At 50.9% G+C, this 16,474-nt stretch overlaps 1 protein-coding gene and 1 pseudogene across 1 annotated transcript; both read left to right on the top strand.

Annotated features, from left to right (window-relative positions):
• Window positions 1–3,535: 3,535 nt before the first annotated feature.
• Window positions 3,536–5,299, top strand: LOC149063186 (uncharacterized; annotated as a pseudogene).
• Window positions 5,300–15,457: 10,158 nt separating this feature from the next.
• LOC149063187 (uncharacterized) lies at window positions 15,458–16,183 on the top strand. The gene has a single exon (XM_089215559.1). It carries the CDS (start codon window positions 15,458–15,460, stop codon window positions 16,181–16,183), a length of 726 nt encoding a protein of 241 aa, XP_089071685.1.
• The last annotated feature ends 291 nt before the right edge of the window (window positions 16,184–16,474 follow it).

A 16,474-nucleotide genomic window follows, 5' to 3' on the forward strand; every position in this document is an offset into this window, starting at 1 on the left:
TCGAAATTTGTAAGATAGCCAATGATATGATAATTACAACAGGTACTTTTTTATTCAAATATCTTCATGATATTTGTGTTTTTCAAGATTTAGGAAATATTAAAATTTGTTGCCTTGGCATGGGAGGTACAGATTCCGATCACAAATTGCTTAGAATATAACTAAATAATCATCATTTTTTAATAGAAATATGTCTATTAAAAATATCTTAATATATTATATTTAAATAAATTTTTTATAATTGTCAATAAATTCTAAACATAAATGTCCACATATAGGAGGATCATCATAGTTTTGAAACTTGTCATTGTTATACCACAGATTATCATCACCTAAATAATTTAAAATTTCAGGAGGAGGAGTACTCGAAAATGAATCAAAATAGGTATATTTTATTATTTTTTATTTTTTTCCATGCAACCCAATGAGAACCGTTTTGAGTAAAATTATTTAAATTAAATATCCCACATTCATTTAACCAAGGGTTTTCAGGTAATTCATTTATCATGAAACAACCTCTAAAATTTTTTATATTATTTCCAAATTTTATTATATCAAAATTACTTAACGGTTCGATATTTATATTTTTAACTTTACTCCAAAAAATTGTATAACAACCTAGATAATTTTTAATGTTTTTTCTAAATGTTGATATATCGAAATTAATCATTTTTTCGATTTTTTTTTTTTATTTGTCTTCAATCCAGAACCTTTATTTTTTTCCATTTCTTTATTGTGTCGAATTATTTCCTCTTCTATTTTTTTCTTATGTTTACTATCTTTATAACTATCATACAATGCCAGCATACTCGGCCAGCGATCACGTCTATATATCCTACGCTATGGTGCATCCGGTATCTCGCCGTTTGAGAAATACTCCGGCTAGAATCTCGATTCCAGGATGGTCAATTAAGAAGTTAAACCGGACGGTGCTGAATCACCATTGGGACCTGGTCGCCGTTCCCCCGCGGTCAGAGGGTGACTCGGCAGATAGCCATGCGGACGACCTGAATAACTTTCTAGTGGTTGCATGCGACGCAGTGATGCCACACAGAACTGCACTGACCCGCAAGAAGACAGTACATTGGTGGAACGATGAAATTTCTGAGCTACGGAAAACTGCCATTGTTGCCCTGAGGAGGTATCAGCGCGCTGGCCGTAGATCGAATGGACTCACACGAGTGGCTGAGCGGGAAATGTATAACCTGGCCAGGAAGAATCTCAAGTGTGCTATCAGGCGGGCGCAAGAAAAGAGTTGGCAGGAGTTGTGTCTTGCAGTCGACAAAGACCCTTGGGGGGTCCCATATAAGTTGGTTACTAAAAGACTTGGCCGTCGTGCTCCAGCCTTGGACCGAGACACAATTAGCAGCGTAGCTCGTGGTCTGTTTCCTTCACCACCCGCCACGGAATGGGACCGCATTCCCCTGGTAATACAGCAACCTGTCGTTATTAATGATCTTTCAGATATACCTGATGACGCCCCTCTGGTGCCTTCCATCACTAAGGAGGAAGTGAAGAGGGCTGTCGCAAGACTGCCGACAGGCAAGGCGCCCGGGCCAGATATGATCCCGAATGAAATTATAAAGTTGGCGTTTAATAGGCTCCCAGAGAAATTTATAGATTGTTACAATGCGTGCCTCGATAGCAGATCATTCCCATCTCGATGGAAAGTCGCAAAATTAGTGCTGTTGTACAAAGGCCAAGGTAAAGCGCGGGACACACCGTCCAGCTACCGACCGATCAGTCTGCTAGATGGGGCTGGCAAAGTGTTTGAAAGGGTGTTGTTAAACAGGCTCGAGGCTCACATCACTCGTGTTGGGGCCTTGAGTGACCAGCAGTTCGGGTTTAGAAGAGCAAGATCAACCACAGATGCTGTAGAGGAAGTAATCAGGATAGCAGACCAGGCCAATTGCGGAGTAGTTCAGAATAGGGATTTGTGCGTCCTCATCACCTTAGATGTTAGGAACGCTTTCAACACGGCGCCATGGAGATTTATCGACGAGGCACTGAGGAGATCTTCGGTCCCCGAGTATCTGATTAGAATTATGAGGTCATATATGGAAGGAAGGTGGTTAAAAATCTCTGAAGATATAGATATGCCTGTCACATGTGGTGTTCCGCAAGGATCTGTCCTGGGCCCCACACTGTGGAATATTTTTTATGATGGCATTCTACGACTCCCAATGAGAGATGGCGTCAAATTAATAGCTTTTGCGGATGACGTGGCGGTCGTGGCAGTCGCGCATGATGCGGGGCTTGTGGAAAAACTGGTGAACCCCACTCTTGAAGACATAGCAGCCTGGATGACAGCAAACGGTTTGCAGCTCGCACCAGAAAAATCAGAATGTGTCGTTTTAACTAATAAACACTCTTTCCGCCCCCCAAATTTGTTCGTAGAAGGGCACCAGATCCAACCTAGACGTGCCATAGGATACCTCGGAGTTCAACTGGATACGAGACTCTCCTTCATCGAGCATGCAAGTTCTGCAGCGGCAGGCGCTAGGAAAGCCGCATCTGCACTTGGCAGACTTATGCCCAACGTTGGCGGTCCAACGCAGGCAAAAAGGCAACTGTTAATGAGCGTGGTCCATAGTCGACTGATATACGGGGCTGTAGTCTGGTCGGAAAAAGCACTTAACCACAAAAAAGCCAGTAATTCACTATTACAAGCCCAGAGATGTGCGTCTTTAAAAGTTGCTAGATGCTACCGCACAGTCTCTGAAATGGCATCACTAGTGCTGGCCAGGATGCCCCCAGTAACCCTACTGGCGATGAGCAGGAAACGGATAGCTGCAGCGAAGAAAGCTGGCTCTAAACTGTTGAAGGGCGATGTCATGACGGAGGTCATTGAACGTTGGCAGGTGTTATGGATGACGACCACAAAGGCTAACTGGACTAGAAGACTCATACCAGACCTGTCGAGGTGGTGGCACTTCGGTCCGAAGGAAGTTAGCTTCCACGTGGCACAGGCGCTTTCCGGCCATGGGTGTTATCAACACTATTTGTGGAGAATGGACAGGGCGGACAGCCCAGCTTGTCCACACTGCCCCTCGGAGTTGGACGATGTGGAACATACCATATTTGTATGTGTATACTGGTGCGGCGAGAGGAGAGAACTGGAGGAATCTCTAGGCCGCCCCATCAACCCAGAAGATGTCATCGACTTCCTATGCGGGCCAATTCCATCGGAGTTACCTAATGAACCACAAGCGAGAGGCAGGATTCTGGCAGCAGCCGACAGAAGGAGGGTCATTTTCAGCCGAATGGTGGAGACTATCATGGGACTAAAGGAAGAATTGGAGAGGGAGAGGCAGCGGCGCATTGCTGCAGTTCCAGTCGTCTAAGACGCCCGCGTTTTTTCTTTTTACCAAATTATTATTTTTCACAATTAGTTAAGTAGCGTTTGTTGTGGGCCAACCGGCCAAATTAAGGGTGGTTAGATGCCCCCAACTGTTGTTATTAGTTGCGATTGTATAAGTTATTTTATTGTAGTACACGCTTTTGTTTAATAAAAGATGTGGGCTGGGAGGCCGCAATGGGGAAACCTACTTCCCTCCCAGTCTGCGATTTACGCCCTGAAAAAAAAAAAAAAAAAAGGAATATTGTTACCACCTCAGGGGCCTCGGAACCCCAGGGGTCGGCAGTAGTGGGTGGATCTGGCATAATACCCAGATCCAACGTAGCGGGCCCACTACGGTCGTCATCTAGCGACCGTGAGGGTGCGGGGGTGGCCAGCCAGGCCCCCGCTAGTCTATTAAGTACTAGAGCTGAAACAAGTGCTGACAGCGATGTGAGCAGACAGGCATCCACTGTCAACCACGGGGTTGCTAACACGACTGTAGGTGCAGGTGCCGGCGACCGGAAAGTGGCTTCGGCTACTGCGGAGGCCACATCGGTGACTGGAAATGAGACAGCAGCGGAGGCACTAAGAGCTGCGACTAAACAGCTTGGGTCCAAGCTCTGCACACAACAGGGTGGTCTGGACCTCCTGTTCGAAAAGGCGTCCCATCTGGAGCTTGTGTCTAAGAAGAGCCAAAGCCCCACGGTCAGCTCGGCGATCAGGGACATTCTGGAGGTGGTGAAGGGTATCCAGAAATGTCGAACTGAAGTAACCTCGGCATTCAACCATTCGCTGCGGTGCGTGAAGGCGCTGGTAACAATTAGCGACTCGAGCACACCAGCCAAGCGAGAGGGCAAGGATGCGGCCACCAACACGATGGCCCCCGGGGCACTCGTCGGCCGAGAGGTCAAGGACGCTGCAACTAACACTGCTCCCCCGCTTGCAGTTCCCGAAAAAGAGCAGCAACAGGGGCAACAGCAACAGCGGCAGAAACAAAAACGGCAGTAACAGCAACAGAAGCCACAGCAACAGCAGCAGCAGAAGAAACGCCAGCAACCCTTGCAGCCGGAGGTGCAGCGCGAGCAGCGACAACTGAAGCAGCCTTGGCAACAGCAGGAACAGCAGCAGGAACAGCAGCAGGAACCGCAGCAGGATCCCCAGCAGCAGCAGACCTGGAGCGAGGTCGTTAGAAAGAGGAGGCCACCGAAGCCGGCCCAACAACCACGCTCGGCCACCGACCAATTGGCTCTCCTGCGGAAACGGGCTGAGTGATCCATGGCGGTCACCATCGACCGCCCGGCCGAAGGAAGCTCCCTAGCCTCCGTGATGAAGAAGGTATCGAGCTCGATCAACCTTCAGTCCCTTGGCGTCAAGGTCTTGACGACAAGAAAGACCAGGGCGGGAGGAATTCTCCTCGAGGTCGAGGGGAGTGAAAAAGCCACGCTATTAGCCGAGAAGATCCGGGAGGCCGTAGGCGATGAGGCCAGGGTCAGGTTACCTGAGCCGCGTACGCCCGTTCTATTGCTGGGAATTCCAGAATGGGCAGAGGCAGAGAACGTCGTTGAGGGCGTCACACACGCGGGAGTCACTGGAGTCACCTCTGAGAACGTGACCATCCGCAAGAACTCCGGTGGCAGAGGGGAGTTCGTCGCGAGCCTCCACTTGCCGCTCAAGGACGCCATCACGCTGGTGGAGAAGAAAGCGGTCACCGTGGAGTGGACCAGGTGCAGGGTCAAGCTGTTGGCTAACAACCAACCAACCTGCTTCCGCTGTCAAGGGAAGGGACACCTGGCAGCTGAGTGTCGGGACGAGGCCAAGCCCCGCCGCTGCTACAGATGCAAAAAGGACGACCACCTAGTGAAGGACTGCACCGCGCAGAAGCAGACGCAGAATCAGCAGCAGCCGCAGCCCTCAACCTCAAGATGCGAGGCGCCTGCAGAAGCAAGTGGAATGGTGTGATGGGACTCAACTTCGTGCAGTGCAACCTCAACCATTGTCTCGTGGCCCAAGATCTCGTCGCGCAATTCATGGTTGAAGGAAGAGTCGACGTCGCTCTGATCAGCGATCCCTACAAGGTGGATTCCGCATCCAGCGCCTGGCACGCGAGCGCCGGACAACGGAAGGCGGCCATCTACGTCGCGAACACGAGAGTAACCGTGGCCAACGTTATCAGCGACCCCGAGTTCGTACCTAACTAACCTAACCCTGGCAGCCCGGATCACAGACTGGAGGGTACTGGAGTCGGTGTTCAACAACAGCGACCACCATTACATCAGGTTCTCCCTGACTCCCGGACGCGATCAAGTCAGAGCCACTCCCGCGACAACCATCGCCCCACGCGCCTGGAACACCGCGGGTGGTGTCGCCAACGACACCTTCCTCGCCGGACTGATTCTGGCTGAGTGGCTAGAGCAAGGCGACCTCCAGGACTGGCAAGACACTGAACGCGGGGCTTCCGCGCTTCGGTCGAGGCTCACAGCCGCTTGCGACTTTGCCTTTCCCACCCGTCGGACGACTAACCCGAGGAAGCCCCCCGTTCACTGGTGGAACGCGGACATCGAGGCTCTCCGCGTCGAATGCACCATGGCCAAACGCCGGATGACGAGGATGACCGCCCGGGTGTCGAGACTACGACGCCGCCAGACCCACGAGTTCGACGAAGAACGGGCAGACGCTGAGTTCGCCTCGACCAACGGCGCGTACCGAGAAGCCAAAAGGCAGCTGAAGATCGCCATTCTGCGCAGCAAGAGGACGTGCTGGAAAGAGCTAATTTCCTCAGTGGACGCCGAGCCGTTCGGTAAACCGTACAAGTTGGTGATGCGCAAGCTGAGAGGTCCCCCACCAACGGCCTCTATGGAATACGCGACGCTGCAGTCGGTCGTTGATACCCTATTCCCGAAACACCAAGCGAGAACGGACGGCCCGCTGGTCCCTGCGGATCCAGTAGTCCCGTTCACGGCTTCGGAAGTGGACTCGGCGGTCGAGAGGGCTGGAAGCAAGAACAAAGCCCCTGGCCCGGATGGACTCACCGGCAAGATACTCTGGGCGGTGCACAAGGCACACCCGAACATCCTGCCGGACCTGTACAACAGCTGCCTTCGCAATGGGACCTTTCCTGCGGAATGGAAGACCTCCAGGGTGGTGCTGTTGAAGAAATGGAACAAGCCAGACGGTGTGCCCTCTTCCTACAGGCCTCTCTGCCTGTTGAACGACGTCGGAAAAGTCCTCGAGTTCCTACTCGCGCGAAGACTCGAGAGCCACATGTCGGACAGCGGTGGGCTTTCGGTCAATCAGTTTGGCTTTAGGAAAGGGAAGTCCACGGATGACGCGGTACGTGAGTTGCAGGCCAACCTCTTGGAAGGAGTCGATGGTGGAAAATTTTGTCTAGCAGTCAGCATCGATATCAAGAATGCATTCAATTCCGTCAAGTGGTCGAGATGCCGTCCTGAGAACCGAGCTTCCCAGCGGAGCTAAGCTGCTGGGATTCGCAGACGACACGATGTTGGTCACCAGGGCCAAGTCGACTCAGGAGTTGGAAGCCGTGTCCAACGAAGCACTGTCCTTGGTGGAGCAGCGGATCACCAACCTTGGCCTCCAGATCGCGGTGGAGAAGACGGAAGCCGTCCTCTTCACATATAGATACAAATACACGCAACCCACGATCAAACTGTGCGGTGGCGACGTTCAGCTCTCGACCGAGATGAACTATCTCGGAATGGTGGTGGACAGGTCGATGCTGTTTAAGGGCCAGACGAAGAAAGCGGCAGCCAGAGCAGCGGAGATCGGCAACCAGCTGGCTAGAATCATGCCGAACGTGGGCGGGCCCCGAGAGGACCGACGGCGGCTGCTGTCGTCGGTGGTGCACTCCGTTCTCCTGTACGGTGCCCCTAGCTGGGCGCATACGCTGGAGTTCGTGCCAGCGAACGTTCGGACCCTGAACAGAGGACAACGGAGAGTTCTTCTCCGGTGCTCCTGCGCGTACCGCACTGTCTCGCAGGCGGCCACAAACGTGGTCGCATCAACGCCGCATGCAGACCTCCTGGCGAAGGAGAGAGAAGCGGTGTTCGACCGGAGACGGTCCCCCGAGGCAGCCATGACAGGTAATGACCCGAGAACCAATACTATGGATGCATGGCAGGAGAGATGGTCGACGGAGGATTCAGGAAGCTGGACCAGGCGGCTGATCCCGGACGTCCGTCCCTGGTGCGCCAAGAGCCACGGGCTGACGACGAACTTCCACCTGACGCAATTTCTGTCGGGACACGGATGTTTTGGTCAGTATCTGCATCGGATCCGCAAGTTGGACAACCCCAGGTGTGCTTTCAACTCGGCCCCTTGGGCCAAAATCGAAGAAGCTCTAAGAGGGAAGAGAGTGCCAACGTACCTGTTACGCATTCTGAGGAGTTACCTGAGTAATAGGTCACTCTTGTACGGCGACGCGATGCGTCGGGAGGTGACCAGTGGAGTTCCCCAAGGGTCGGTGCTTGGCCCACTGTTGTGGAATATAATGTACGACGAGTTATTGCGGTTGGAAACGCCGGGAAATATAAAGGGCATATCTAGTTCAATGATTATCGCATTTGCCGACGATGCTGCTGTTGTAGCGACTGGACATACAACTACCCTACTAGAAGAGGCCATGAACCAAACGCTGGACTTGGTGACAAAATGGATGAAAGACACAGGCCTTACGCTTTCCGTTGGCAAAACGGAAGCAATCATGTTGACCACCAAACGCGGCTACACCTCCCCGAGGTTCATCTTGGAAGGCACGTTGCTGCAACTTAAGGAGCACGTCCGCTACCTCGGAGTGGAGCTATGTAAGAAACTCGGCTTCGGTAAACATTTGCAGTGTGCTGCTGAGAAGGCTACAAAAACGGTGAGCTCACTGTCGAGATTAATGCCGAACGTAGGCGGCCCGAGGCAGAAGAAACGCCAGTTGTTAATGTCTGTCGCTCAAAGTCAGCTGATCTATGCGGCGCCTATATGGGCCTCGGCGCTAGTATTCGAAGTAAACGTCAAGGAGTTACTGAAACCTCAACGGAAGATGGCCATTAGAGTGTCGTCCGCCTATCGCACCGTATCGACTAACTCTATACTGGTCGTGTCAGGACTGTTGCCCTTACACATAAAGGTGTCTGAAAGAACGGCAATGAGGGTGGCACAGAAGGCGGGCTTGGCTCCTCCGACGAAGAAAGAGTTGAGAGAGGAGTCACCAAGCAAGTGGCAGAACGAGTGGGAGAAATCAGGAACAGGCGAATGGACCAGGAGATTAATTCCTGATCTCCGACCATGGGTCACAAGATCGTTTGGGCTAGTGAATTTCCATATCACCCAGTTGCTTACTGGGCACGGATGTTTTGGGAAGTATCTGTGGAGGTTCAGGAAGCTGGATACCCCCGCGTGCCATGACTGTCAGGCGCCGGTAAACGACCCTGAACATGCCCTTTTCATATGCGACCGCTGGTGGAGGCGACGAAGAGCACTTGAGGTTGCCACGGATACTGAGTTTAACCCTGAAACAGCGGTGAATACAATGTTGGAGAGCAGAGCCAAGTGGGACGCAGTATGCGGGTTTGTGGTTGAGGTCCTAAAAACAAGGGAGGAAGAAGAACGGCAGCGTCAGCGACACATCCGGGAAATATAAATATTTTATTTTAAGCAATTGATTTGTTGTGGCCTGAAAGGCAATTTGAGGGGATAGAGCCTCTCTGATATGTACATATTTATATTATATTAATGTAAATTTTATTGTGAGGACCAGGGCGTGGGAGATTGTCCTGCCACGGTCCAATTATTGATGTTGTTGTTTATTACTAATAAACGGCTTTCGGCCACTTTGGGGTAGGATTACCGAAAGGCAAAGTTCCCCCTTGTGGTCACGGAGAGCACATGCAAAAAAAAAAAAAAAAAAAAAAAAAAAAAGGTTAGGTGAGAAGTCATACTGGCCGGGGACTTTAATGCAAAGAACACAGAATGGGGATCGAAGAGTAATGATCAAAGGGGCACCGAGCTCGCAGAGCTAATTGCTTCACTGGACCTTCAAGTGTGCAATGTTGGAAGCAGCCCCACGTTTGAAAGAGGCTCAAGCAGTTCCATCTTGGACCTAACATTTGCCTCTCCACGCACAGCGAATCTAACGATCGACTGGAAAGTCTTGGAAGAGGAAACAATGAGTGACCACAAGTATATAACGTTCATGATAGGGGCACAGACGAGGACACAAGACCAACCACAAATAGGATGGTGCCGGAAGAAGCTAGACCCTCAAAAGCTCCAAAAGCATTTGGACGACTGCGAGCCACCCCAAAACGCGCAAGAACTGATGGAAACCATCAAGGGAGCATGTGATGCGGCCATGCCAAAGACGCGAAGCACACAAAACTATCGTAAACCGCAACACTGGTGGACGACGGAGATAGCCGAGCTTAGGAAAGCCGCGCTAGCAGCTAGAAGAAAGTACCAAAGGGCAGCAAGGAAAGGACCAGCCGATGCGGAAAATCACATATTCAATGACGCAAGGAAAGGCCTCAGATTAGCGATTAAAAGAAGCCAAGACACCTGCTGGAGGAACTTATGCAATGAGGTGAACCATAACCCGTGGGGAACAGCTTACAAGATGGTCATGAGGAAAATTGGAAGACGACCAGCAATTCCAACCAACCTCATCCCCAAAATAGTTTCGGAACTCTTCCCGACCCACGCCTTGGTAGAACGGGCTGCAGAGCAGGTGACGACGCCGGTGCCCGCCAATAACACCTGAGGAGCTAGAGGTAGCAAGCCGAAGACTACAACCAGGTAAGGCGCCTGGGCCGGATGGCGTCCCAAACGAAGCACTGAAGGTCACAGTGAGAACGCACCCAGCAATGTTCCAGGGGGTGTATGAGCGATACATGAAAGACGGCATTTTCCCGAAGCCGTGGAAGCTGGCAAGACTGGTCCTCCTGAAAAAGGGCGATAAGCCGGCAGATCAACCCTCGAGCTACCATCCGCTCTGCATGTTGGATACAACAGGGAAGCTATTCGAGCGTATATTGTGCAACCGCATCGAGGAAGCCTTGGCCAGTAAGGGAACCGGGTTAGCTGGGAACCAATACGGGTTCAGGAAAGGACGGTCGACTATCGATGCAATTAACAGGGTCATGGCAGAGGTATCTGACGCTGGAAAAGGCACGATATACGACAGACAGCTGTGCGTGCTCATTACGCTGGACGTGGCAAACGCCTTTAACTCGGCGTCATGGGAGGCCATACTAAACGCAATCGCCGAAAAGAAGGTACCAGACTACCTCACAAGCGTCGTGCGGAACTATCTCTGTGACAGGGAAGTAACCCACGTGGAAAGCCAAGAGACGATAAACCTAACCAGTGGAGTACCACAAGGATCCGTGCTCGGTCCCCTGCTATGGGGCATAATGTATGACGGTTTGCTCACCGAGAAGATGCCAGAAGGAATAACAATGGTGGGCTTTGCTGACGACGTGGCCATCGTGGGAAGGTCATGGAGGGTCGATCATCTCGAGGACATAGTCAATGAGGCTCTCGGTGCGGTGCACAAATGGATGACCGAACATCAACTAAGGCTAGCCACCCACAAGACGGAGGCCGTCATGTTAACCCGGAAAAAGGGTTACCGGAAACCAACATTCGTGGTCGGAGGACACCAAGTATCAATCAAGAATTCGCTCAAATATCTAGGGGTCGAGATAGATTCTGGAAGACGGTTCAAGGTGCACGAGCAAGTGATCGGGCATAAAGCAACCAGAACGGCACAGGCACTGTCGAGGATCCTACCCAATATCGGTGGGTCGACAACTGCCAAAAGAAAGCTCCTGGCAAGTGTTGTCCATAGCCAGCTGCTATACGCTGCGCCAGTGTGGGAGCCACTATTGGACCACAGACCAGACAGTGTCGCCCCGTTAAAAGGGGACACAGCAAAAAACATAAAGGCAGCACAGAGGATAATGGCGCTAAGGGTGACGAGAGCATACCGAACTGTATCCTTTGAGGCAGTGACTCTACTAGCGGCCATGCCCCCGATCATGTTACTAGCGAAGGAGCGTACCGCAGTCCAGAACGCGAACAACAAACAGCAAGCACTCCAAGAGGCGCGAAGGCGAACAATGGTAACATGGCAACAGAACTGGGAGAACGCAGTGAAGGGCCGTTGGACATACACACTGATCAGGGACGTGGAAAAATGGGTCAGCAGGAGATACTGTGAGACCGACTACTTCCTAACCCAAGCCCTCACCAACCACGGATGCTTCAACGCTTACCTGTATAAAATCAAGAAAGCAGCCTCTCCGAAATGTTCAATGTGTGATGCGGAGATAGATGACGCCAAACACACGCTGTTTGAATGCGATGCGTACGAGAACTGGCGCCAACAGCTGTATGCGGAGATTGGGCACACGCTGACGCCGCAAGACCTCATCGAGACGATACTGAAGGGGATGAAAACATGGGACCTGATCGTGGCCTACATCCACCGGGCCATGGAGAACAAATGCGCGGTTGAGAGGACCCGACAAGCAGCAGCGACGTAAAAATAGTACTACATTCAACCTAGTTAAGTTTAACCAATGTAGACGAAGCCGAATAGGTAGGGTTAGAACCCTACAATGTGTCATATAATGAAATTGTAAAGGCCGGTGCTGGGGGCCTGTCCCCAGAACTACCTATAACTATAATTATTGTACTGTAATGTTTGTCAATAAACGATGGGGCCTAGAGGAAGTAATGCTAACGCGGTTCCCTCTAGGTTTCCAATTCCATAAAAAAAAAAAAAAAAAAAAGGTTAGGTTAGGCCCCCCCCCCCCCCCCCCCGACGGGACCCACCTTGACGTGGTGGGGGGGCTCACTGACTCCGGTCGGTGCCAAGAGGTACCCAACTCCCTGGCACTGACTTTAACTAGTTGGTCCCGGAGCCTCCAGAGCCGCTCTTGACCTTAACCGGTTGAGGATGGCAGGTACGGCAATCCACCTGCTGCCACTAGCAAACGGACCCTGAAGGACACAGTAAACCAACGAGAAGGACACTCCAAACCAAAAGATGGATCAAAACATTAACGGAAACAGTACCCCTGTCCCAGGCCCCCACGGATTCGGGGGGGGGGGGGGCGTCCATCAGGCCAAAACGAACGGAACAAGGAAAACAGCACATGCAGATTATGAAGACACGGGAAGAACAGATAAAGATGTACGCCAGGAGGAAATTTCGGACGAAGACCTTGGCAACTGGGTCTTTGAAACATGGGGCGATGTCCAAACCTGTATCGAAGAACTGGCCACACTGGCTAACAAGATGTATGCTTTCTCCTCGACCACCAAAAACGTTCATAGGGAGGTGAAAAATTGGTGCGCTGAGTTGAAGCAGAAAACAGAGAAGGCAATCGATAGCAGCAAGGTATACCACCCCCACCTAGACAGAGCAAGTACCAGGATAATAGACCTCTCCTCCTCCATTAGGGAGCTCATCTTTCTGCTAAACCAGCCAAACATGTCCGACAAGGCATCCGCCACGGAACCCGAGAGCGTTAGAACAGATCCCAAAAGTGGCTATCCCACAACTGGACATATTGCAAACAGAGAGAAGTCACCCCAAAGAGGTCAAGCATCAGAGACGCAATCAGTACGAGAGGGGAAGAGGAAAAAATCCAAAATGAAACACGAAATTGCTGGTACACGACGGTGAAAAAACAAGACGCGCAACGAAACCATAATCGTTCGTCCTTCCGGCAAAACAACGTACGCGGACATGGCAAAGAAGCTGAAGGAATCCATCAACGTTGACACGATAAATGTCAGCGTAAGAGGCATGAAAAGATCCAGGAAGGGGGAGCTCATCCTCCAGTTGGACAAAAGCCCCATGCAGGAAGAAGCAGCGGGCAGATTAAAAGATGCAGTCGCCAAGGCACTGGGATCCGAAGCGGTGGTGGAACACCCTCTCAACACCACTTTAGTAGAGATTAGAGACTTGGACTCAATAACAACAGAGGAGGAAGTACTACGGGCAGTGGCCAACATTACGAGCACTGCTATGTACACGCCAAGAGTACTCAGATTGGTTCCCACATATGGAGGTAATATGATGGCGACAGTAAAGATGATATCCAGGGACGCCGCAACACTCCTGTCCGTAGGCCGCCTGGTGGTAGGCCTAGTGAGATGTAGAGTGCGGCTTAAAGCGCAGAAAACAAGGTGCTATAGATGCCACGGATTCGGCCACGTAAGGAATGACTGCAAAGGAAAGGACCGCACAGCTCAGTGCATGACCTGCGGCCAGCTGGAGCACAAAGCGAAGGACTGCAAGTCAAACCCCAGATGCATCCTATGCAAAGACAGGGGACACGACCACGGCCACTACCCGGGCAGTTCAACATGCTACGAAGCAAAGCTCAGCAATAACAAAAGTAAATAAATGTCAGCCTAGTTAAGCAAACTATTGTATACCGAAGGCAACCAAAGGAGGAGTAGGAGCCTCTATACGATGTACACTCCCATTATGCTGTAACAACCCATAGTTTAGTATTGTTATCTTGTTTTTTCAATAAACGATGACGGCTGGGGGGTGAAATGACTAACGTCGGTGCCAACCCCAGTCGCCGATTCAAAATGTAAAAAAAAAAAAAAAAAAAAAAAGGTTAGGTTACCACGGATAATGCGCAACTGCCTAAGGAAATAGGAAATACCGGAGAATTAAGGACACAATTACAAGGACCAACAGCAGCTGGGAGTCTTGAGATAAAGTTGAAGGCCTCCTCAAACTCAAGCCATCATGAAGAAGTCTCCATGGAAGAGGCTAATGCCCGCTTCCTCAAACACCTTCAACAAGTATATAGCTTGTCGAAGGGGCTGGATGAAGAAGTGACTGCTGCCCCAAACACGAAGAGGGAAATTAAGGCGCTCATTTCACAGCTGACGACCGGCGTCAAAGGGCTCATACAATGGGGAAGACGTACCGGCAAAGTATGCGCCAGTCTCTCCAGCAGGGGTACCCAAACAAACCCGGATACAACGAAGAAGAATAATGCAGAGAAGAGGACGACAGAGGTCCAGACAAGCCCCCACAAAGAAAATGTAGATGGCGTAATGCTGGCTTCGGAGAACACCATCCCTTCACCAGATCGCTCCCGATTCGAACTACCCGCAGCTATCGAGGGACTCCGTCAGATGGTAATATCTCAGGGGGAAGTTATTGCAAAGCTGGTCGAAAAGGTGGAGAACATACAGGTGAAACCAGTCAAACCGCAGCAACGGCGACAGCAATAAACGCCCCCTAGGCAAAATGCGCAGCTCGAGGAGGAACAGCAACCACTGCGATCAGACTCCCAAGATCAACCCCTAAGTGGCACCGCCGAAAAATGGGAGACGGTCTCGCGAAGGAGAGGGAAAAAAGAGCCACACACTCGGATTAGACCTGACGTTGTCATAGTAAAGGCAGACAACATATCGTATGCGGACATGCTGAAAAAAAATAAGAACAAGCCGTGATATGGAGGGAGTAGGCGGCACAATACACTCAATCACCAAGACAAAGGATGGCAACCTCAGATTAGTGTTGAACCGTGAAGCAGCCGAAATCGAAAACCTGCAGATAGCTATCAAAGCCGCTATCGGTAAAGAAGCCAGCTGCACTAGACTAACTGACAGGGCCACAGTCGAAATTCGAGACGCAGATGAAGAGGCAACAAACGAGGAAATCTTACAAGCGCTGGAAGCGCATACTAAGGGGCAAGGAACCGCCAGAATAATCAGCAAGAGAAGGATTAATCGTGGTACTCAAATTATCTCCGCCTCAGTGCCTATGGCTGCGATGAGTACACTCCTGAAAACCCGACTGAGAATTGGATTCGTAAACTGCAGGGTTAAGCGTATGATAGACGTTCTGAAGTGCTTCCGTTGCCAAGTATTCGGCCACACAAGGCGGACCTGCACAAACGATGAGCGATCTGACCTTTGTTGGAAGTGTGGTGAGGAAGGGCACAAGAGCGCAGACTGTGTCGGGAATGCCAATAGTCTCCTCTGCAAGGAGGAAGAATCAAGTGACCACCGACTAGGCAGCCACAAATGCCACGTGTTCAAACGTGCAATTGAGGCAGCAAAACAAAGTAAATGACGACTCTACTTCAGATAAATCTGAACTGCTGTAAAGCAGCTCAGGCCCTTCTACATCAAGTAGGCATTGAAGAGGCAGCTGACTTCATACTTATCACCGAACCCCACCACATAGAGACCTCGAACTGGTACAGCGACTGCTCGCACAAGGCAGCGATAATAAACGCCAAACACACAAGCATCGATCAAATAGGGGCGAAGGAGCAGGGATTTTGCTGGATACGGACCGGAGGCGTCCGACTGTATTCTTGCTACTGGTCTCCTAACTCAACCCTTCTTGAATACATGGACTTCATAGCTAGACTCGAATCAAGTATTAGATCAGCTAACTCCCAAGTCCTGGTAACAGGTGACTTCAATGCTCACCACACAGATTGGGGCAGCAGCTCTAACAACAAGAGAGGCGAAGCTCTGTCAGACTCTATTAGTGCGTTAGGACTAATAATATGTAACTCAGGCAACACTCCCACATTCTGCAATCGAAACGGATCGTCGATAATAGATCTTACGATCGCCTCCCCAGCTCTGGCCAACAAAATCGCCAAATGGGAAGTTCTGGACACGATCTCGCTAAGCGATCATCGATATATCAGGTTCATAATCCGAAATCAAACACCAGTCACCCCCAAGGATCCTACACAATGGAATTCCCGCAAAGTAGACACCAAGAAGCTTGAAGCGATCCTCAGAGAAGCGACACCGGACTTGGATTTGACGGGTTGAGATGCAGACGAGTGTGCAAGACTCCTCACATCCAGTATCCAGAATACCTGCAAGGAAATAACTCCACCACCTAGTGGCAGCCATCGAAAATCCGTATACTGGTGGTCCCCCGAAATTGGCTCACTTCGTAAGACAGCAAACAACCTGCGCCGTGTGTTTCAACGCAAGAAAAAAAGATTGGGACCTCATTCTTGCACCGAAGAGGAAGCAAAAGCAAAGGAGGCGAAACGAATGCTGGTTAGGGCAATCCAGGCAGCGAAGGACGAAAAGTGGCGCAGGTTATGTGACCAA

This window comes from Diuraphis noxia, unplaced genomic scaffold, assembly GCF_037042655.1.
Source record: "Diuraphis noxia isolate RWA-SAM2 unplaced genomic scaffold, SU_Dnox_SAM2 contig0001, whole genome shotgun sequence".
In the NCBI taxonomy this organism is placed as follows: Eukaryota; Metazoa; Arthropoda; class Insecta; order Hemiptera; family Aphididae; genus Diuraphis; species Diuraphis noxia.

What these genes read in the sequence shown, in the direction of transcription:
- LOC149063187 (XM_089215559.1), top strand. Translation starts at nt 15,458, where the DNA reads ATGACGACTCTACTTCAGATAAATCTGAACTGCTGTAAAGCAGCTCAG.